The sequence below is a fragment of the Anser cygnoides genome, chromosome Z (assembly GCF_040182565.1).
Source record: "Anser cygnoides isolate HZ-2024a breed goose chromosome Z, Taihu_goose_T2T_genome, whole genome shotgun sequence".
In the NCBI taxonomy this organism is placed as follows: Eukaryota; Metazoa; Chordata; class Aves; order Anseriformes; family Anatidae; genus Anser; species Anser cygnoides.
Genome location: NC_089912.1, coordinates 58,777,845 through 58,799,963, shown reverse-complemented (window position 1 = coordinate 58,799,963; position 22,119 = coordinate 58,777,845). Strand labels below are relative to the sequence as shown.

Here is a 22,119-nt window from a genome sequence, read left to right as displayed (position 1 = left end):
TCTCAAAGCACGATCAACTCTCCTTAGCGTAATAAATGCTTAAGCAAAGCATTTCTGATCTGCTCTTAAAAGCCTCGAGTGATTAAGATTCTGTAATTGACAGGTCATGACCTCCAGTGTCTTACAATGGCTTCCTTGTTAAACTGCTCTCCAGCGTCTGCCCAGATGTGTTCTGTTTCTAAGACCATGACTTCTTTTCCCTTCCACAATAGGAAAAATTACCTCTTTGAGGCAATTTCCCCTTAGCCTGTTTAACCCATGTGTATACACAGAATATACAGCTCATCCACCTGTTCCTGCCATCTTGATTTTTAGCCCAGAAAGAGCTGAAGATAGTAGTCATGAAACCAAGGCAACTGCTGCTTTCCTAACTTTCTAATTAAAAATCCTGAAGCTAAACATCAACTCTCTCTGGCATCTGGAAGAAGACAGAGATCCCACGGGCATCAGCTCTATGAACATCCTTTAATTCTTCCCCATAAAGGTGCGAAAAATGAAGTGAGGAAGGTGACAAGGTGATGAGGCTGTAACACTTTCCTTATTCTGCTGTCTTCCTAAGCTTGCAGCTTCTTAGAGATGCACGTAATCATCATAATCATCAGATGCCAATCTCATGATCCTATTGCTTCAAGTGAGGACATGAAGCAACAGAATCTCTCATCCTGCAGATCAGTGAAATCAATTTCTAAATTGAAAAAAGCAGCAGCTCCTGGTGACAGGCACACCATGCTCAACCATTACCATAATCTTTTGCAACTGTAATAGCAAACAGATGTAGCTACAGGTTGCTACTGAGAGCACCACAGCTATTTGTCTGGACACTGCCTGGTACACTTGCCTGATACAAATGGCCCACGGTCTGTGCTCGATGTCTTTAGGCGTTGACACTTCCCAGGTTCTCCCCCCAACCCCAGGCTTTTCAGATTCTGGCTTTTTCACACAAAACAGCTTTTAAAAACTTGGGTATTCATGGCTTGTGTGGTGGTGGCATAGAAAGAGGAGGGTTCTGCAGACCCTTTTGGAAGATGACATTTGAGGTAGAAGTGGAAGGGACCATCTAGTTTCAAAATACTATCTCACAGTAGGTCTGCAAAAATATCCACGTCTTTAGACCTCTATAAGTCTTACTATAAAGCCCCCTTTTTCTGTTGTTTTTAAAGTTATTACATCGCTATCCGTAAAGCTATCTTTCTACTTTCGTTTGCTTAACACTAGAATGTGATGAAGAAAAAAATTGAGAGCTACTGGTCTGCTGTCTAAGTGTTCAACATGGGCAAACTTCATAGGTTTAGGGTAATGGGTTTCCATTTTCTCAGATGGCAAACTACAAATTCTTAGGCAGTTGGCACTGCTGCATTTCACTCCAGCTCTTACCTGTGTGAGCAGTAAAGTTCGTTCGCGTGTGAAGCCTGTCCAATAAGCCATATGAGGCAAGTCAGAGCTGAATTTGTTTCCATTAAAGTAGACAGCCGTTGTTCACACACACACACACACACAAATCCCCTTTGTGGGATGTCCCAAATGCTGCAGGGCTTTAAAACACAATGGGAACTATGATTCTAGGCCCTATTATAGGCCCCTATATGGCCCTAGGCCATATTTTCATATCATTTGTTTTGATTAACATGTCAAAACCCTGACGAAGACATTAAATAAAGTTGATTGCATTCCTCCTTAAAGAAACCACCCAAACTAAGAAACACTTTAGACACGTCTACAATTCATCTTCAAGAACTTGGTAAACATTAGACTTGCTATGTGTGGTAGAAAAAAAATGATGGCTCTCCAATTCTGAAATAACAAGAGAGCAAAAGCCAACGGTCTAGTAGGTGCAAGGCATTTGTCATTACCATATTTGCACCACCAAAACAAGGACTCCAGGGGAATAAAAAAAATACAATCCAGAGCCCAGAGAAAAGAGTAAAGCCAGACAGTTAGTTCTGTTCTGTGTGGTAAGGGCCTACCAGATGCCGGTAGGGACAGTTCCTGGTGAAGGTGCCATCTGGAGGTTGGTTACAGGTTTGTATCACATATGGAAAAATAACTGAGAGAAAACAAGAAGCTTTCAAGTTATTTTATGAAAAAAGTAAGTGACATTTACAAATGCATGGCTACCTGAACCCTTACAAAAAGATTACACTTAGTGAGAGGCCACAAGCATGCCATCAAACAGCAAGAGTAAGGCAGAAAGCTGCAGAAATACAGTAAGTCCAAACTAGTGCAAGTAAAATAGAAATCTGGAAAAGAAATCTTCCATTCAAGCCACTTCAGGTGAACTTGTGTTTACTGGGTTCTGGCATCTCAAGAGTCAGCACGTCAATTTGCTTTGCGAACTCTGCCTCCACGGCATTCTAGCAGGAAAAACAAAAGGCACAAGAGGACTCAGCGATCACACAGTAGTTTTCATATATTCTCCTGACACAAACACATCTGCAGAGATCAAACCTCAGGATATTATTAGCACTGATTAACCCAAGCACTGAACTGAAAGTTCTCGCTGCTGCAAGTGGCAGTAGTGTCAGTAGTCACTATAGAGGAACCTCCAAAGGAACAGCCAAAAACACTTGGTAGCCTTTGTACTGTGCCCCAATGGGACACCTTCGAGCTAAACTGATACGCTCCGGAGCGTACACACCTGAGAAAAGCCTTACAGGCAGTTAAGGTGAGCTTGTATTTCTGGAACATGTATTTCTGGAATAAAAATAAGTGGTTCACCAACCTGACTAATCCCATCTGAAAACATACAGAATACTCTCAAATAAATGTGCTTTCTGATCACAGTTGTAAGGCTTATCACTGAATACCTTGTGCTGTACCTATAAACGAGCAGACAGTAACCCAGAGAAATAAGAGACAGCTTCTATGTTCAGACACGGCCCAGCTCGCTCTGGAAAGGTGCATACAGACCTCCCAAACAGCTTCAGATGAAGTTTTTCCCAACGCCTTGCAGGTTACACAAGCATGTATGAAACAGGCATTATTTTTTATAGGGAAAGGTCCCTGTTGCAGACGACAAGGCAGCTGTTCAGTAACACATGGGCCCTACTACCCTTTGAGAACTCAGGCACAGTCATGAAGGTCACGAGACCAAGAAGCTGTAGCACAGTTGAGTGAATGAACATTCTGACAGGTGAAGCAGAAAATCCAGAGGGATACAGATACCTAATCCCCGCTGATAGCATTATGCTCAACTGCCTTTGTAGCTTTAGATATCGTTCCTCCAACAGTTCCTCCTACCAATATGCACTGCTTCTGCCATACCAGAGCAAAAATTTCCCTCTAGAGATCACTAAGACTATAATATGAGGTAGATAAATCCACAAACAATTAATGCATATAGCTCGTTTTGGAATGACAGCACCCATTTAAGTCCCTGTGAAAGATAAAAACTCTTACCAGTTCTTGTTTTACTTCTTCAATCTTCACTTGTACAAGGGAAGGATTCTAATGAGAGAAAATGGCATAAGAATCAATATTTCAACTTGAATCGCAGAGTTCCTGCATCATTGCAAGACTCTAATCATGCGCCCCAGGGGATTTCAGGGATAATAAAATCAGTTTTGTGTACACCCTTCACATGCTATAGATACTCACATTAAAAGCCTATTATCAGTTTGGTTTGGACAATCAGATATTTTTCAAGATTCTGCTATAACCTGATGTCTAAAGAAATATTTCTATCCATTTTCCAAACCTACCAATTGAGGAACTAGATTTTAAACATATCCAGGAAGGAATTTACCAGAGCACAAGCTTTTAGCAGTGTGCAAGTATGAACCCTCCTCCTTCATTCTGTCTGCACCAGCAGCAAGGCATCAGGGCTCTCCCTGTCTCCACTGACAGGGAGTCAGGGGGAGGGAGGAATTGGGGAACCTAATCTAATTTGAACATCCTGTTTTGCTTGAGGAGAGGAGGCAGCTGCCTCTTGGAGTAAGATGGATTTAAAAGAGAATCAGTCCCATCCTCTCCCTTCATCTTTTTGTTCTAGGAGGGAGATGGCAGTATTTGCATAAGGGAGCAATCAGGTTACAGGAAGCTGTGCTGAGGAGCAAGAACTCTGTTAGGGCTGAGGGGGTGAAGGGTGGTCCAGCAGACAGGTCCCCAGTTCACAACACAAAATACATGATTCATCTCAGAATTTCTTCATGACTTTGGACAACTCCCTTTTTTTCCTCTGGACCTCCACTCCCTATTTATAAAAATTGGAATAAATCCTTCACCTCCCGGAGGTTACCTGCATTATGGACTGCGGGGTGCTCAGATGAGGAGGTAACAGGAGCCATACCAGGTAACCCAAGTACAACTGTGACCGTTTAGTTTACGGCTTTATTTACTGAAGCCAAAACCCACTCAACTATCTGCTCCAGTTTTTGCCAAATCTCACTTGAGTGACAGAAAATCCTTAATACTCATCTGTAAAAGTAGCGGTGATCTTCCAAAGGAGATCAGAAATACCTGGGCTGAGTTGTCCCAAGTATCTCAGGCAGTGATATACACACATCACACAAAGCCAAAGACATTTGTTTCACAGATTTACCGTTTCCCCATGATTTCTTTAAGCCACTATTGTTTAAAGAACTGCCCTCCGCTGAAACAGTCTTTTGTAACATGGGTTTTTCTCATTTGAAACGAGTAAAATCATTTTTATAAAAGGTGCTTCAGAGAGCAGCCTAATGAGGTGTGTCCCCAGCACCCACAAGAGAAATCAAGGAAAATGGTGGAGCAGCCAGTACTCATACAAGCTACAGTACTTGCCTAGGGAACGAAGTCTACATTTGGGTATTTCTTCATCATTTTTACAACGCTGCTCAGAGCTTCGACATCTGAACTGTGTGCTGTGTCTGCCATACTGACAGCCTGATTTACTAATGTATTAGGACACATGTAATCTAAAAGTTTGTTATGCTAAGAAACTGCATTTTCTTCTAAATTTTTAATTTCTAGCTAACTCATCTTGATACTGAGCTCAACCAGCTTATTTCTTCAGGTCACATTCCTAGACATTTTGTTAGAGCAAAGTTTGGCAGGCAAACACTTATTTTTTTTTGGCTTTGATTAATCAATATACAGCTTCCTGTTTAAGTGAAGTCTTTTGTTTACACAACTCATTAATAGATCTCTAGAGAGATCTCTCTATCTATTGAAACACGCAACAATTTCCTTTATATTTCTGAAGTCCATTGAAGTTAATCTGACTGCACATATAAAAGGACAGTGAAAAATAATTACAGGAGTTAAATCTAGGTAGGACTTAAGTTTCTTCTTCAAAAGCACAATTTCTTTCTGCATTTCAGCCAGTTTCTGTGGACAGAACAAAGTAGATTACATTCCATAGTCTTACTTGTAGAAGTGATGTAAATCAGCGAAATACATTTACAATTATCTACAGCATTTCAGAATTCACCCATGTTGGTTAGAGATCTTGTGATCTTTCTCAAAAATGCACAGAGAACTAAAAATCTACCATTCACTCAGCTATCAGTCAGTTAAACCCAGTTCAGATTTTACACAGATGTACTTCCTCTTCCTTTCTGAGAACATACAGCATTGTTACCTACAGGATGACCACCCAATCTCACCTCCCTGGCAGGAGGGAGCCTGTCAACTCAGAAGCCACCAGAGGACTTTCATGGTCGACATCACTGTAGGCCACACACAGACCTGAGCCCCGAGGAAGGAGATACAGTCTCATGCCTACGGCTTATGTGTGAAAATTTCGCACATGCAACAGAAAAAAAAAGTCCCCAAACATGCACTGCTTTGCTCATTCTGTTAACAAGGGGAAGTAGCTTCTCCAGGGGGCTTAAAATTTAACACATTACAAAGCCCATAATTTTTTTCAAATAATCAACCTAAGACATTCCAAGAAAACGCACTCTGAAGATGAAGTCATTTGTGCTGCCTAATTTACAGAGCTCTTGGCAGAGCAGACATAGAAATGCCAGTGAGTCAAACATGCCCTTTTACTCAGGTTTGGGAAGATGATGAAGGTCAGATAAAGACTAGAAAGGTTCCAATGCCATTTTGTATGTAAAATTCCAACACGATTTTTAGTTGGCACTCCTCTGAAACACTGTGCAATGTCAACATTGCCACCCAGCGCTGGTTCTCAAGAATGACAACGTACATTTAGGAAACCTATTTTAATTGTTCAACCTAATGGGCAAGATAGTAAAAGAAATGAAAAGAGACTGAAATGCCCGCTACAGTAATAACAGGTAACATTAAAACATGTTGACTGCAGACAGAACAACTCAAAACACATTAAATATGTATAAATACTCAGAACAAAGCTGGATGACCTATAGCTAGTAACTCAAGAAATGTGCTTTTTCCTTAAAAAACCATCCTGCTGGACTTATGATTTAGCTTAAAATGTTAGGTTTAAAGACAAGAAAAAGGCACACAGAGGTTCAGAATCTGGGTTTCACTCGACCTCCTCCCTTAGCTCAGCAGCATTTGAGAGCAGGTGTATTTCACACACACTAGAAGCAATCAGCTGGGTCATTTTATTTAGTAATTACAATATACTGGCAGGCATGTAATGAGATATATTCCACAGAATATCCACTCCATTTGCAACATGGATTGCTGTAGAAACATCTGTCTTGTACCAACAGACCTACCTCAGACATGCTCAATAGTGACTGATGCGTCAATGATTGATCCAACCCTGTGGCAGCAAGCTGCTCCTACAAACAGGAAAGAGTTCAAACATAAATGACAAAATATAAGAGGAAAGAGAAAAATTTTGCCATTTCCTTGGGTTTTGATTGAAAGAGGCAGACAAGAACACAGTCTGAAAAGAGTAGAAACACGCTACTTGAACTACAGCTCTAACTGGTGTATGAAATCAGTCACTACTAAAATTTATTCCAAGAATAACAAATCTTTCCAGAAAATTAGTGGGAGAAGAGCACATGGCAAGGCTGTGAAGAGGTTTCTCAGTAAAATGTCATTAACACTAATTCAACATTTTCTATCTGGTGTTAGTCAGGATATTGAACAGCATCCAAGTATTAAATAAAGCATTCACGTATCCTTCACCACATAGGTAAGGGTGAAGAAGACAGAACAACTTCTGCCTTCAACATTTAATCATTCATTAATCCTCCCCAAATGGCTACATTCAGGATTTTGACACAATTTTCCTCAGTGAATCATATGTTCTACTGTTAATATAAGAGTATACAGACAAGTTAACAGTACATCACAGCAAGCACAAAGTAGTCTGAGCTAATATTCTCAAAAGGGAAAGCATATTTGCATTTACCAAAAGACATTCAGAAGAATAAGTGTGTACATATCAGGAACAACTGAAGTATGGTAATGACTCATCCTGTTAGCCCACATGTCCAAAATCCAGGAGTTTAGGAAGCTCCAGCAATATCCCTAACTAGTTTTGGGCCTGACCAATCACAACTATGCCAACCTATTACAGCATCCTGTTAGGTAGTTCCTTCTGCCTACCTCAGCAGCCTTAATCCTGATTCTGAAATCCTCAGACTTGTCTGCCAGGAACTTCAAGTTCTGGGATCGGCTCTCAGCCTTGTCTCTTTCTACCTCAAGATATTCCTTTGTTTTTTTAAGATCGCTAAAAAAAAAAAAGAAACAGAAACAAACCTTTACATCCAAAGAGACACCAGTATTCACATACCACTTAGTCATCTATGCTCAAGCTAAACACCGTAATACAACCAACTCCAGAGGGAGAGAATGCTTGCATTTTCCTGTGAGATTCCCCCACGAAAATATCCGTGGCTGTCAACTCCAGGCTCCCAAGGGCCACAGGATGAAAGGTCGAGGGGAAAGCCATCTGCGTAACAGCACAGAGTAACGGTCTTCTGCTTAATTCTGTAATTAATTCACTTAGGGACACGTTATGCACGTTAGGGACACTTAGGAGCGTAGAAAGGGGCCACATCAAAACTGGGAGAGGCATGTGAGTCTTCCATCTGTGCTGCAAGAGCACCGCAATTACAACTTTGACAGAACCAGACAATAATTAGAATGGAAGGGAACTGTGGAGATCATCTGGACCAATGCCCAGGGAGGGGCTGATCACAGTGTATTTGGCAAAGCCCTTCAGATGACATCCTTTAGGGAATGGACTTGATACTCGTTATTTTTTTCTTTTAGACTCTCACTGGTTAAAGGAAATTCTTACCTAGGAATCTTTTTGGTTTTGCCTGGCTCCTTCACTCTAACTACAAAGCCCACAGTAAGTGTGGTAAGAAGATGTGGTTTGCCTTCGACCTCAGCTGAATAGAACTGGTGGAAGATGCCGCCCCAAATCTGAAAACTGCTTGTAAACCATTTTTGGTTTAAAATAATAGGTCTGATCTTAGCCCCAAAGTCTTTTGACTTCTGAATGTGCCCATAACACACAGCTTTTGGCAGATACTTCCCAATACTGTGGATTACAGATGCATCAAAAACCTGTCAGTTCGGTTACCCTTGTTAGTTGTCACACGGAACACACCACATGGCAGAGACCAACAGCACTGCTTACATCTTTCCCCTTTCTCATCCATTACTCACTCCTCTAACTGCTTTTCCAGCACCAGTGCAGCAGTTAGTTTTTTCTTAATATCGGTCAACTCCAGTTCCATTTCTTTGTTTTCTGAATCTGTTGCGTACAGCTCGGAACTCATATCGTTGATGGCAGAGAAGAAGCTGGTGGAAAGAAAGATTCAGTGGGAATACTCAGCCAACTTTTATGAAGCTCAGAATTATTGTTGTTTACCCCACACACACTTTCCACAAATGACCTGTTTTTCTCATGTTATGATGCATCAGGGAACTTACTACCAGGTATTTTAGAAGAGGAAAATTAAATCACTGAAGGTATTTGCTTCTCTTAATTAGCAGAGATTTAGTCCAGAAGGGGAAACAGCCCAGCAAACTAAGTACTGGGAAAGGCTAAGCAGGATCTGGTATTCTAGTGAATATAGCCACCAGGTTTGAAATAATAAAATGCTCCATTCCTGGCTTGCCAAATTGCCTTTGAAATTCAGTTCCTGAAAATGCATGTCCCTGGGACACACCCAGAAGTATTTCATCCAGTTATTCTTCTCAAATTGTTCATTTCTTCCTGCCCCTCTGTCTCTAAAGAACTGTAAGAGCAAAGCTCCTGAACGTGATTTTAAAAAATTGTATTCCAAGGCTGATTTCAGCTCCTCCTTACTGACAATGCTCAAGGGACTCCTGCAGTGTTACAGTTTAAGGCCAGGCAGAGGGGCTGAGAAAGAACAGACTAACAGCTGCAATTGCTCTGTGGCTGAGACAAGGAAATCTCCTTACAATAACTGAGGCCTTATAAGAGAGGAGCTGAGAACAAACAACCAGCTACACTTCCACAGTCCTTGCCTCGGCAGCATAAAAGCTGCCCCAGCTTGTGGACAGTTGTAGGGGACACATCCTGCAGGCACTGATCACGAAGGCATGGGCCAAAAAGAGATTTAATTGTGGCTAAGGCACCTTCTGGGCTTTAGAGACTTTCCTTACAAGGAAAAATCAAGTGTCGTGCTCAGTTTCTGTGTCCTCTAAAGCTGCCCCAGTGGTGCAAAAGAAGCTGGACAAGTAAGACCCCTGTTGTGAAAGTACAGTTTGAAACTGTAGAAAGGGAAATAGCACAGACCATCACCCTTACGCAGAGTGGGAAGAATTACCTGGCAAGAGAGGTGTCCTTCGTTTCAAGTGTCATTGCGCTGTTTACCAGGGTGTTGAGGTAGGCAGTGCCTTCGCTGGACAGACTGGATAATGAAAGACCCAGGCCTTCTGTGAGAAGGCCCTCTAGATAGTTAGCTGAAAAACAAGTTGAACCAAAAAAGATTTTTTTTTTTTAATATAACTGTTATTTTAGCTCTAGGTAGGACCCAATTCCACTCCAGATGATTTTTTTACCTCTCTGCTATTATGGAAAAGCCATCATGCTTGTCATATGAAACCTCTGCTAGTAATGATATTCCTTCCTACCAGGGGAGTCTGAAATTGCAGCAGAGCTCACACCCATACCTGTATGGTAGCGTCCACGTTCTCTGACAGCCTAAGTCAACTGCACAGTCTCCATTATTATTCATTTGATGTCAAACCACTAGAGGACTTGAAGAAAAAATCAAATAGGCTTTTTACAACGTTGTCTTCTTGTGTGCAATGTCACTCTCTTTACAGAGCAGTAAAATTCCTTCCTGAAAGGAGCCAATGAGGGGATGATCCTTTAGCACATGTGTTAAGATCTATTATGGCCCCCTGAACCACTCACTTGCTCCAGAAAAATTGTTATTGGACACAGAGTCCAGGCTGCAAGAGCATAACTTAATCACCTCACTGTTGTTTCAGATTCCTCAAGTGTTTTCCTTAACAGTGGATTAGCACCAGCTCAGACTCTTAAATTAGCTGTAGGGTCTCTCTGCAATCTACCCAGCCAATATTCTAATGCTGTTCTTATTCAGCAGGCTAGGAGGCTTTAGCAATCTTAGCCCAGCAGGCTAGGAGGCTTTAGCAATCAACCTGCTTGTCCACATTTACAGCCTGCTCAAGCTGGCCGAAAAATTGCTTTTGACCAGCCTTATGTCAAGAGTGTATTTTGCTGAAAGGAAAGCATGAAGCACATTGGAGTAAAAGCTGTACCATAACAAAAGCTAAGCTTATTGCTAGTTTTTTTTTAAATACACTAGGTCATAAAGTTTTAGTAAAAAAGTCTACGAGGTAAGTAAGGAAAACTGTGATGAAACCAAGAACTGGAGCTTCTAACTCACCATCTGCTTCATATTCTTCTGCCTTCAGCTCCATGTCTTCTATCAGGAAAGCAACACCTCTGTCTCTGGCTTCACTGTACTCTTCAAGCTTACACAAAATATCAATGGTCTGTGCGTTCACTTCATATTGCGGAATGGGCTGATTGTCAAACATTTTCTTTAGCCATGAATTAACCTGCCGGAGAATGGGGGGAAAAAAAAGAAACAGCCAGGTGAGATGAGAGAAAATAGCTGAAGCACTGCGAGCTCTGTGCTCCAGACGAGCAGCTCCTACAGCAGCCAAACCACTGGTGGTGGAAGGGGACGCAGCTCCCTTCGTCTCGGCTTCGGACACCCCCTGTAGCTCAGAGAACCTTTTAACTTTCCTCACGTTTTCAGGACCCCTGCTCATCTCCTGATTTTATAAATTTCACCTTTTTATTCTCACGCTCTGTTCGCTACAGACGCGATGACGACCCCAGCCACCACAGCCCCCCGCCCGCTTCTCCCCTGAGCCCAGGGCCGAGCGGTGCCGGGGCCACACGGGCTCGGAGCCCCCAGAGGCTCGGAGCCCCCCGCCGCCATTACCCGCCTCAGCTTCCCCTCCATGGCCTCAGCCCCGGCCTCAGCCATCAGCCGCCACCTTGAGCCTCCCGCCTCCGCCCCGGCCTTCCCCGCGCGCCGCGGGGCCTGCTGGGAGTTGTAGTCCTGCGGGAGCGCCCCGCCGCCTTCACTGCAGGCACCGAGCCCCCGCCGCCTCTGCGACGCAGCCACCGCCGCGGTTGTCCTCTCGTTTGTCTTTTTGAGTCTGATTTTTAGCACCTGAAGCCCTTTATGCTTTACGCTTTTCACAGGCTTTCTAAAGCCCATTGCTTTATCCAGCCACTGCAGTTCAGCCACAAGGTTGCTAACAGACAAGCAACCGGGAGCTCTCTATTTAAAGCTTACATGTGACACCTTAGATATGAGGTTGCAATATCCTAACTTTCAAATCTCAAAGCGCAAATAAAATCCTAGAATCATAGAACCACCCAGGCTGGAAAAGACCCCCAAGATCATCAAGGCCAACCATTAACCTAGCAAAACCATATCCCTAAGCACCACATCTACATGTCTTTTGAATATCTGAAGGAATGGTGACTCAAATACCTCCCTGGGCAGCTTGCTCTAATGCCTCACAGCCCTTTCAGTGAAGAAATCTTTCCTAATATCCACCGTAAACCTCCCCTAGTGCAACTTGAGGCCATTTCCTCTTGTTCTCCTGCTTGTTGGATGGGAGAATAGGCTGACCCCCACCCTGACACAACCTCCTTTGAGGTAGTTGTAGAGAGCGACAAGATCTCCCCAAAGCCTCCCCCTCTCCAGGCTAAACAACCCCAGTTCCCTCAACCAGTCCTTGTAAGACTTGTTCTCTATACCCTTCACCTTCTCTTGTTGCCCTTTCTCTGGACACGCTCCAGCACCTCAATGTCCCCCCTGCAGCAAGGGTCCCAAAACCGAAGACAGCACCCAAGGTGCAGCCCCACCAGAGCCAAGTACAGGAAGACAATCATTTCTCTAGTCCTGCTGGCCATGCTGTTTCTAATACAAGCCAGGGTGCCGCCGGCCCTCCTGGCCACCTGAGCACACCGCAGGCCCATATTCAGTTGGCTATCAACCAACACCCCCAGGTCTCCTTCCGTTTGACAGATTTCCAGCCACTCTTCCCTTAGCCTGCAGTATTGCATGGGGTTGTTGTGCTTCAATAGCAGGACTTGACACTTAGCCTTGTTGAACTTCATACATTTTGCCTCAGACCATCGGTCCAGCCTATCAAGATCGCTCTGCAGGATCTGCTCCCCAGTCTTAAGCAGATCAACACACCTAACTTGGTGTTGTCTGTGAACAAGGGTGCACTCGATCCCCTCATCCAGATCATAAAATAAAAAATCGGTTCAATTCACTAACTGCAGCCATTGCTTTTAACAGAGCTAATTGAAGCGCTCTGAATGTTTTGAAAGAATTTGGTTTTTCCTCTTACGTACCCAATAGTTTAAGAAAAGTCTTTAATCAGTAAAATATTGAAGTGATTTTTGATGGAGTTGGATGTTTCGTGCATATCACAATACAAATTACAAAAAAAAAAGACACATGAAACCCTTCACCAAGAAGGTACAAATTATCTTTCTATACTAAAGGGCAAAAGTTAGAACCTGAATAGCTTGTGTATCATTACTTGCGTAAAAAAGTTGTGCTCCTTTTTGACTAACATTTACAATTCCTGCAAAGGCCTGCTGGGAGCTTTACCAGACTCCTTCATGACCGGGAGGCTGCTGTCCGGGCGTGCTGCCCAGCCTTTGGCACCCTCCCCGCCTACGGGCCTCGCAGCGAGGCGCTGTGCGGCTGTCACTGCCGAGGGCACCCAAGCAGCTGCGGGGTCACCTTTTAGGACACCGGTGTTAGCAAGAGATGGGCTGAAAAATAAATAAGCCGCTTTGTCAGGTCACGAAGACCAGCAAGGTGCTGCACGCCGCGGCCTTTTCACCTTCTTTCCCAGAGCGCAGATTCAAGTTTTTAAGAGATTTAAGTGCTTTTCTGCAACGTGTTCAACCTCCAGAAGCTGCTACGAGAAGGGTGAAACCCCCAGCCCCACACGCCCCCTCCCCGCCCCTTCCGCCCACCCAGGGCCATGTCGAGGGCATCTGCCATAAGGGCTATTTTTCTAAACACCCCATTCCTCTCTTTTTCCAGACGCACACAGAGGGAGGGCTGAGGGGCCGGGGCAGCTCTCCGAGCCCCCTCCCCGCCCCAGGCGTGGCCTCACCGCCCATTAGGGCGGAGCGCGGCGCCGCCATTTTGTGGAGAGAGCGCGGGGCCGGCAGCCTCCTCCCGTCTGCTTCGCCCCCAAGTCCTCAGCCGCCGCTGCCACCATGCTCTCCGCCCGCCTGGCCGCCACCCTCGCCCGGTCCCTGCCGCGGCATGCCGGCCTGGTGAGCTCGCCTTCCCCTCCAACCAGCCTGAGGGCTGAGGGGAGGGCGGCCGCCGCCGCCATCTTGGGGGCCGCGGTGACATTGAGGGGCCGCGGCCTCCTGGGCTCGGCCGGGGGTGGGCGAGCGGCCCCCGGGGGTCCGGTGTGGGGTGGGGGCGAGGGGGGGGGATCCCCAAAATACCCAGGGGCCCGGGCCCGGATGAGGATGGGTTGGTTTGGGGAATGGGGACGGGGTTAGGGGCGCCGTGCCCTTCGCTGAAGGTGAAAACTGGGCCATGAGGGGTGGGGGTGAAAGAGGCGAAGTCCCGGTGGGTCGGGGGGTTTCGGGGGGCGCAGCCCTTGGGGGGCACCACAGGGTGTGGGGGGCTCCCGGGTCGTCTCCGGTCCGTGTCCCTTGTGAAGGTGAACGCAGCCCTTCATGGGATTTCGGAGAAATCGTGTGCACGCTGCTGCGGAGCTGCACTGTGAGCTTCAGGATTTATAATTATAATAACCACTTAATGCATTCGTTATCACAGCTTTTTCTTTTGTGCAATCGTATATATTTTAGCCGTGCTTCAGAAAATTTGCCCTTAGGCTTTACAAGGAAAGGTCAGTCCTCACTTTACCGAGAAATCGATCCTCCTAAGACATAACCTTATTTTCCCTTGTGCAGATGCACGAGGTCTTTGCTGATTTATTTGTGCCCTGAGCTTTTGATGCCACGGGGAATGGTGGTGGATGAGAGGAGGTGCTGCTGTGGGAGCTGCTGCAGTGCTGTGGTGGTGACAGTGCAACGCAAAGGCTGTGCAGAAAAACGCAGCGATTTAGAGCAGTCTCTTTTAGTGCCTGTGGTTATTTATTCGTGTTGGGTTTGGTTCTGTAACTGCAACTTGTGAATGCAGAGCTTTGGAGCTCAATTCAAAATGGAGACACACTAAATATCTAACCTCATACTGAGAGATTTTAATGTAGTCTCTTTTTAAAATACTGTATTTTGTGTGATCAAAGAGGCTTCGCTTACTGAAACAATTACTTATTTTAGGTTTCCAGAAACACCCTGGGTGCAGCATTTGTCGCCACAAGAAACATCCATGCCTCCAAAACACATTTCCAGAAAACCGGTGAGTCTGAAGAAAGGCCCTTATTATTATAAGAGTACTGTTTAAGACCTTGATCAGTCAGACAAGGTAATTTGAACTCGGAGCGTGAGGTGCATGTGTCAGCTGACAAAACGCTTGAGGACACTTATGTACTGCCAATGTTGGGAAGTGAAATATCAGTTACATGGTCACATCTGTCAGACCTAACTTTAATAATTGTTCAGGGTATGTCCAAACCAATGGGGTGATCACATGTCAGCTGGCTTACTCAGCTTATCTGCCTCCCAAATATCCAATTCAGTCTTTCAGTCCTGCAGAATTGAAAAATGACTCAAATTCCAATTTCCTGTCTGCTTGTTGGCAATATTAGAGAAAGGATGACTTTCTCAGGCCTGCTTTGACCTTTTGTCCTTGATTGTAACTCATGTGTTGGTGGCATCTGAGAAGGCAACAGCACTGCGTAGCTGTGTTTTGGTAGCAGTTCATGTACAATTCTTGATGTCATTTAGGCCTAGTAAAGGTATTATTAGGAAATAAGTTTCACTGTGTTGCTTACTGTTCCCTAGCTGAGGAAATAAAAAGTTGTTGGGGGCATACTGCCAAATTGGAGGAAGATGGAAAACATATTGTTATAGCTTATATCGAACAAATTGATCTGTAAACGTATTAAGTGCCTTTAGAATATGCTGGTTTACAAATGAGTTGGTGTTTCCATGCGTCCAGTCTAAGTAAATGCACTGCCTGCAGAGAGGGCATGTCTCTGCTTTCTGAGTGAAGTCTAATCTACTTAGCCTATTGGCCCTCCAGAGGGAGGGATTGCTAACAGGGTAGGACATACGGAAGGAAATCAATGACAACACTAAACAACAGTCGTCAGTGTTTTGATTGAAGTCTGTTCAGTGATGAGTTGAAGCTGTGTTTATTGGCTGTGAACACAGAAACTGTTACTTACCTTTTGCGCTATGTGTAAGGAAGAATGTTTTCTGCTAGAACTTAACGGTATACCTGGGAGAGGGTACCTTGGCTTGTGAATTAAAGACAAGTTTACTGAATTTATACTCTGCCTTAATTCGCTAAATCTGGTTTGAAATACCTTTTCCTAGGCACTGCTGAGGTATCCTCTATTCTTGAGGAACGTATTTTGGGAGCTGACACCTCTGCTGAACTTGAGGAAACTGGTCGTGTGCTCTCGATTGGTGATGGTATTGCCCGTGTCTATGGCCTAAGAAATGTGCAGGCAGAAGAAATGGTTGAGTTTTCTTCTGGGCTGAAGGTGAGCTTTCACTAAAGCAGTTTATTAATAGAAATTAATAGATGACTTTTTAAAGGAGAATCTCAGACTGTGCTTGGTCTTACCCATATGAAGCTTTTACAGACTTAATTGTAATTTTAATGTGTAGTAACTAGTTGACTGCTAGTCAAATACTACAAAAAGCAAATATTATTTGAATTTGTAACACTTTGCTTTTGGTATTATTATCTGGTTCTTGGCCAACACTTGAGCTTTATTTGCCTTCCTCTAGGAAGTGTTAAGGGCTAATTTGGCACTGGATTTTGTTTTCTTAGGTTTTAGGCAGGCTTTTATCATTACCATTGAAGAATAAGCTCTGTGATCCAGTACGGTGCACAATTTGGTGACTTCTTCTAGTCCTAAGGGTAGACTAGAGTTAAAAAGCTGACTGTTCCCTGATACTACTGCAGCTTCTCTTCCAGAATTGTTAATGCCCTGGCTTGCCTTATGCAGATAAGCCAAATCTCTTGTTGAATTCCTAGGCAAGAGGACTGTATTTGAAACCTACTTATCCTTTCTGGTTTTTCTTTGGGAGAGGAACGATTGCTGCAACTATAATTGTGTAGAAAACTGAAGGCTTAGGCAGGTTATGTCACCAGTGTGGGAGAAGATAAGTGCATTGAGCTCGATCCCTGTGGGTCCCTTCTAGCTCAGGGTATTCTATGATTGGATGTAAGCAGAGCATTGATAATTGTTGCAGGTAATTGCTGCCAGCATCCCATATTTCACACTGTAGACTAATCACATCAATATTTTAAAGCGTCAAGAATTCACCGTAGATGTTGGTATCACTTTTCTGATGTTAGCATGATCTTTGTCCTAGGGAATGTCCTTGAACTTGGAGCCCGACAACGTTGGTGTTGTCGTGTTTGGTAATGACAGACTGATCAAGGAAGGGGATGTTGTGAAGAGGACTGGTGCCATTGTGGATGTGCCCGTTGGGGAAGAGCTGCTGGGCCGTGTTGTAGATGCCCTAGGCAATCCCATTGATGGGAAGGTGAGTGTAATGCTAAGCGTTAAGCTTTCTCCTGTGTGGTGCAGAATGCAACAGGGTTTTTTCTCTCTTTTAAGGGTCCTATTACATCTAAGACACGTAGGAGAGTTGGCTTGAAGGCCCCTGGCATCATTCCCAGAATCTCTGTGCGGGAACCTATGCAGACTGGTATTAAGGCTGTGGACAGCTTGGTGCCAATTGGCCGTGGACAGCGCGAGCTGATCATTGGTGACAGACAGACTGGGTGAGTTAAATGCCCAAACGAAAATGTTTCCATAAACAGAGACTTGAATGCAGCGTGCCCTACTGTACGAACCTGAATGCAGCTGGGCGGAGGATAGGAGAACAGTGGGTAGCTTAACTTAACCAAACTGTGTGTTGTACAGGAAAACATCGATTGCAATTGACACAATAATCAACCAGAAACGATTTAATGATGGAACAGATGAGAAAAAGAAGCTGTACTGTATCTATGTTGCCATTGGCCAGAAGAGATCTACTGTTGCGCAGCTGGTAAAGAGGCTCACTGATGCAGGTACAGATTTCTGATGATGGTTGAGCCTGGCAAATAAGGACAGCCTGTTCTTATAATGATGAATAATACTATGAACTCTCCTAATCGAAAGTATAGACAGAATTATTTTCTTATTAGATGAAAAAATACTTGTTTTTCTAGACAAGCTCTTACAGTTATCAGCAGGGACAGGGGACACCTTTTCACTTCATTGGATTAGAAAACTATTATGATGCCCTGAAACTGTTGAATTGCTTCTGGAAACATTACCCTTCATGTTTCTTTCATCAGAGTTGGGGGAGTTTCCTCTTGGCAGTCAGGCAGGCCTGATTATAAGCTGTGGCCTGCAAGTATTTTTATGGACTTTGCATTTGCTTCGTATGCACGCACGTCAGTGTGAACGGCAATTTAAAGTCTGGTGAAGAGACTTTACTGCCCAAACATAATCCATTATGTGATAGCATCTTTTCAGAAACAGTAATGTCTGGCAAAAAAAGCTGCATGTATAACAGGGCTTAGAAGAACTTAGGCACTTTGCCTTTTGCCTGCTGGTCAAGCGGAATCATACGTAGTAGAAAAAAAAAAGGTATTTTAGTGGCAATTTGTTTAGGACTATGAAGCAGTGTAGCACCTTCTTGTAAAAGCCAAGAAATCAGATTTCCAGATCTCTGACTTCTAGAGCCCAAGGGTGTCTTTTACTAAAAGTTTAAGCCTCACTTTAAATGAAAAATAATCTGCAAGTGCCAGACAATAGCTGCTGTGAACTTGTCCTTGAAATTTCCTGAGTTAGTCAAGCTAATTGGTAGGTTAACATCATCCATTGTACTTTCCTGTAACCAGTGATACTGCCTGGGTTTACTTCAGCAACTAGCGCTTCGTATGCATGTTGCATTTGCTGATTACTGGCACGATAAGGTAAGGTACTGAGGTGACGAGTCTCTCAAATTCTTTCCAGATGCCATGAAGTACACTATTGTGGTGTCTGCCACAGCATCTGACGCTGCGCCCCTTCAGTATCTGGCTCCCTATTCAGGCTGCTCCATGGGGGAGTACTTCAGAGACAACGGAAAGCATGCGTTGATCATCTATGATGACTTATCCAAGCAGGTCAGGAAGCATTGCTTATAGGTCGTGTGGTCCAGCATTGGTGCTTATAGCTGTAAGATCACCTGAGGCTTAAAAATTCAGAATTTTAAATGAGCCGCTGAAGTCTGAGAGCTTCCTTTATGGTTCTGCACAGGCTGTTGCCTACCGCCAGATGTCTCTGCTGCTGCGCCGTCCACCTGGCCGTGAAGCCTACCCAGGTGATGTGTTCTACCTGCACTCGCGCCTGCTGGAGAGAGCGGCCAAAATGAACGATTCCTTTGGAGGCGGCTCTCTGACTGCCCTGCCGGTCATTGAGACTCAGGCTGGTGATGTGTCTGCTTACATTCCAACCAACGTCATCTCCATCACTGATGGACAGGTAGGGCTTTCTCTGCATCTGCCAGTAAGTTACACAGACGTACTGGTATGCCTGAGGGAGAGGCTTCTGACCTGGGTAATAAAACAAATTTATCCCGTAGATCTTCTTGGAAACTGAGCTGTTCTACAAAGGTATCCGTCCAGCCATCAACGTCGGTCTGTCTGTGTCCCGGGTGGGTTCTGCTGCTCAGACCAGGGCTATGAAGCAGGTAAGCACGTAACGATAGTTCCTGTCATCAGAGATGAGTAGTGTGTAGGCTGTCCAACCAATTTCACTCTTTACAGAGTCATGAATACAAAGGGAATTAAGTTTTGAATTCCTTGGTATTATGAAATAACTTAAAAAAAAAAATCTAAAAAACAGATTTATGGGGTCTGTGATACTTCCATCACATACTGGCTGGAAGCAGGGCATGGGGAGTGGAGGGAAGAGTATCTGCGTAAAGATGTTTGACTATAGTCAAAAATAGGCAAAAGTTCCATTGTGCTGAACTGGGTGCTGATCTAACCGGATACAGAGAATGCTCTCTTAACGCCACGCTTTTTAATCCAGATACAAGTATCGATCATGATACTTCCAGGGAGGAATAAGATTTTAAAGGCTAGACAGTGTGGGTTTTTTTAGAAATGTGATTAATCACCTATTTAGCTGACTTGTGACAACTGTCAGCTGAAGATGACCTACAGACAACTAGATTCATTTAAAAACTGTTGACACTCGGTGTGCCCTCACCTTTTACTGTAGGTGGCAGGTACCATGAAGCTGGAATTGGCTCAGTACCGTGAAGTAGCTGCCTTCGCTCAGTTTGGGTCTGATCTGGATGCTGCCACACAGCAGCTGCTGAATCGTGGTGTGCGTCTGACAGAGCTCCTCAAACAAGGACAGTACGGTGAGTGTCTTGGGTGTAGCACGCCTGCGTTCCCTCTTAGTCTGTGGTGTTGGTCTTTGTGGCAGCATGAAGATGCCCTTTGGGTGTTGTAAATGCAGGCTTGACTTGAACCATGTTGCATACACAGAGCTGATCTTCAGAGAGACTCTGATACTGATGTATCCTGATGCAAGAATTGCTGATGGTACGGATGTTTTCTTTCTCGCAGTTCCCATGGCTATTGAGGAGCAGGTTGCAGTCATCTATGCTGGTGTCAGAGGTCACTTGGACAAGCTGGAGCCCAGCAAAATCACTAAATTTGAGAGTGCTTTCCTGGCTCATGTACTGAGCCAGCACCAGGCCCTCCTCTCCACAATCAGGTATGATAATTTATCTTAGTTCATCCCAGGGGTACTGACCTGGGAGCTGGAGCCCAGATAATGGTCGCTGAACCATGAGGGTAGTGTATCCTCGAACATCAGGCTTTCTGCTGCCTCTGACTGGAGGTTAGATCAGCCTGCCTGCTGTCCTTGCACTGTTACACAGATCTCGGCATCTCGTCTACAGTTTTTACTCAAAAAAAATCCAGCTGATGCTTAAAATGAACCTATTTGCATGCTTCTCCTGTAATCTGAAATTGAACTCACTTCAGGCAGTGAGCTGGCATGCTTTTGGCATGCTAATAGCATTAAGATATTAGAATACTGTGGATTAAGTGCTCCTAGCTGCCTTGTTGCTGAGCTGACCGTGGGGATTTGAGTATTTCCACAGTCTTGTCCTGTGAACTGTTCTAGCTTGCTTTGTCCTGAGTCAGATTTGTGCGTTCCATCTCTGTGGCTTAGCTGTGCCCAGTTCAGCAAGACTCTGAGAGTATTTGTGGACAAACCTTAATTCTTAACAGGACTAACTCTTCTTGAGGAGAAGGGAAGTTCTGTTAGTATACTAAGTTCTTTTTTGTTTTTACTTCAGAATTAACAGTGCATTTATTTCTGTGTCAGAAGCTTAACTAAACTCTGTTTCAACAGGACCGAAGGGAAGATCTCTGACCAGACGGAAGCTAAGTTGAAGGAAATAGTCACAAATTTCCTGTCTACTTTCGAGGCATAAACGTGTAACCATTCAAACAGGCCAGGCGGTTTTTGTGGTCACATGCTCCAGCTCCATCAAAGACTTAAAAGTATGCGCGACTTGAATGTACAGATCTCACTAAGAATAAAAGTTTCCATGTAAAAAGACTTGGGTATTCTGCTCTTAATCATTGCCCTTCTGGCCAGCTGCGCTAAGCACACGTGTGCACAACTTCCCTGGACGCGTGGTTGCTAAAGGAACTCTGGTTGAGGATGTTTGGTTGTGGAGTAGATCGAACTCCCTGTGTAAAGCCTGGGAGGGGTGGCAGTGGGTTTCTGTGGCTGACTGCAGTCCCCGTGGTGACAACTGAGGGTTGCTCTTGTTGCTTTTGTCCTTTTTTGCTCGCAGCTGACCTCAGAGGAAGGCACACAGCTGTGGAAGCTGTCGAGCTGTCTTGGCATGGGTGGTAGCTAGTACCTCCCAGTACTCTTAGCCTCTAGCAGTCCCATACTGTGCCAGAGCACTTCTTGGAACTGCTAAGTCATGCTCCTGGTGCCTGCCTTTCAGGAGATGGCGCTCTTTCAGAACCGATTGTGTCTCAGGCCACCTGCACCTTTGGCTGTTACATTGAGATTTAAACACTGCCTTTCTCTGTGGTTTGCTGCAGTGCTGTCAATGCGCTGCAGTCGTGACTGGTTTGTAGGGAGATGAAACGTCGCAGCATCTGTTCCGCTCCCGACTTGGTACGCTGAACGGAGCTTACGTGAGGTACAAGGGCCCAGTGTTAGAGCGTGTAGCCGAAGTGGAAAAGTTTGCCTTCGTCCTTAGCTTCAGGCGGGATTTAGCTCTGCTGACAACGTTTGTTAAGGGATTGGAAGGGGGAGGCTGCAAGCGAGGGGAGCTGTGGGATGGTCTGGCCACAGGGTGGTGCTCCGAGGCAGAGAAACAGCGTGCGGGTGGCGGTGCTGACTGCTGGTGGGCGCTTTTGGAAGCACCCAGGGGCTGGCTCTGGCTAAATCACCGGAACCCAGGAGAGCTGCTAAAAGGAGCCTCCGTGTGCCAGAGAAAAACGGTTTGCTTTTTGCTGCGTTTTTTGTTCACGTCGTGCTTGCTGTGCCTGTTTTTGCTGC

General features: G+C 44.7%; 2 protein-coding genes across 3 annotated transcripts; one reads left to right on the top strand and one right to left on the bottom strand.

Annotated features, from left to right (window-relative positions):
- Positions 1-2,059: 2,059 nt before the first annotated feature.
- Positions 2,060-11,703, bottom strand: HAUS1 (HAUS augmin like complex subunit 1). Of its 2 annotated transcripts, XM_048051434.2 has the most exons (9): positions 11,328-11,624; positions 10,761-10,935; positions 9,672-9,807; positions 8,542-8,676; positions 7,471-7,594; positions 6,627-6,692; positions 5,230-5,301; positions 3,397-3,444; positions 2,060-2,351 (listed from the first exon to the last, which is right to left on the bottom strand). In XM_048051434.2, exons 1-9 carry the CDS (start codon positions 11,607-11,609, stop codon positions 2,268-2,270), a joined length of 1,122 nt encoding a protein of 373 aa, XP_047907391.2. In that variant the 5' UTR covers positions 11,610-11,624; the 3' UTR covers positions 2,060-2,267. The 2 variants fall into 2 exon arrangements, with proteins under 2 accessions (XP_047907391.2, XP_066844173.1); XM_066988072.1 differs by lacking the exon at positions 5,230-5,301 and having other exon boundaries at positions 11,328-11,703.
- A 1,836-nt stretch (positions 11,704-13,539) lies between these two features.
- ATP5F1A (ATP synthase F1 subunit alpha) lies at positions 13,540-21,156 on the top strand. Its single transcript, XM_048051433.2, has 12 exons — positions 13,540-13,708; positions 14,732-14,810; positions 15,893-16,062; positions 16,904-17,077; positions 17,152-17,318; positions 17,461-17,609; positions 18,544-18,695; positions 18,829-19,053; positions 19,154-19,261; positions 19,798-19,942; positions 20,151-20,301; positions 20,947-21,156. Exons 1-12 carry the CDS (start codon positions 13,649-13,651, stop codon positions 21,026-21,028), a joined length of 1,662 nt encoding a protein of 553 aa, XP_047907390.1. The 5' UTR covers positions 13,540-13,648; the 3' UTR covers positions 21,029-21,156.
- Positions 21,157-22,119: the final 963 nt, after the last annotated feature.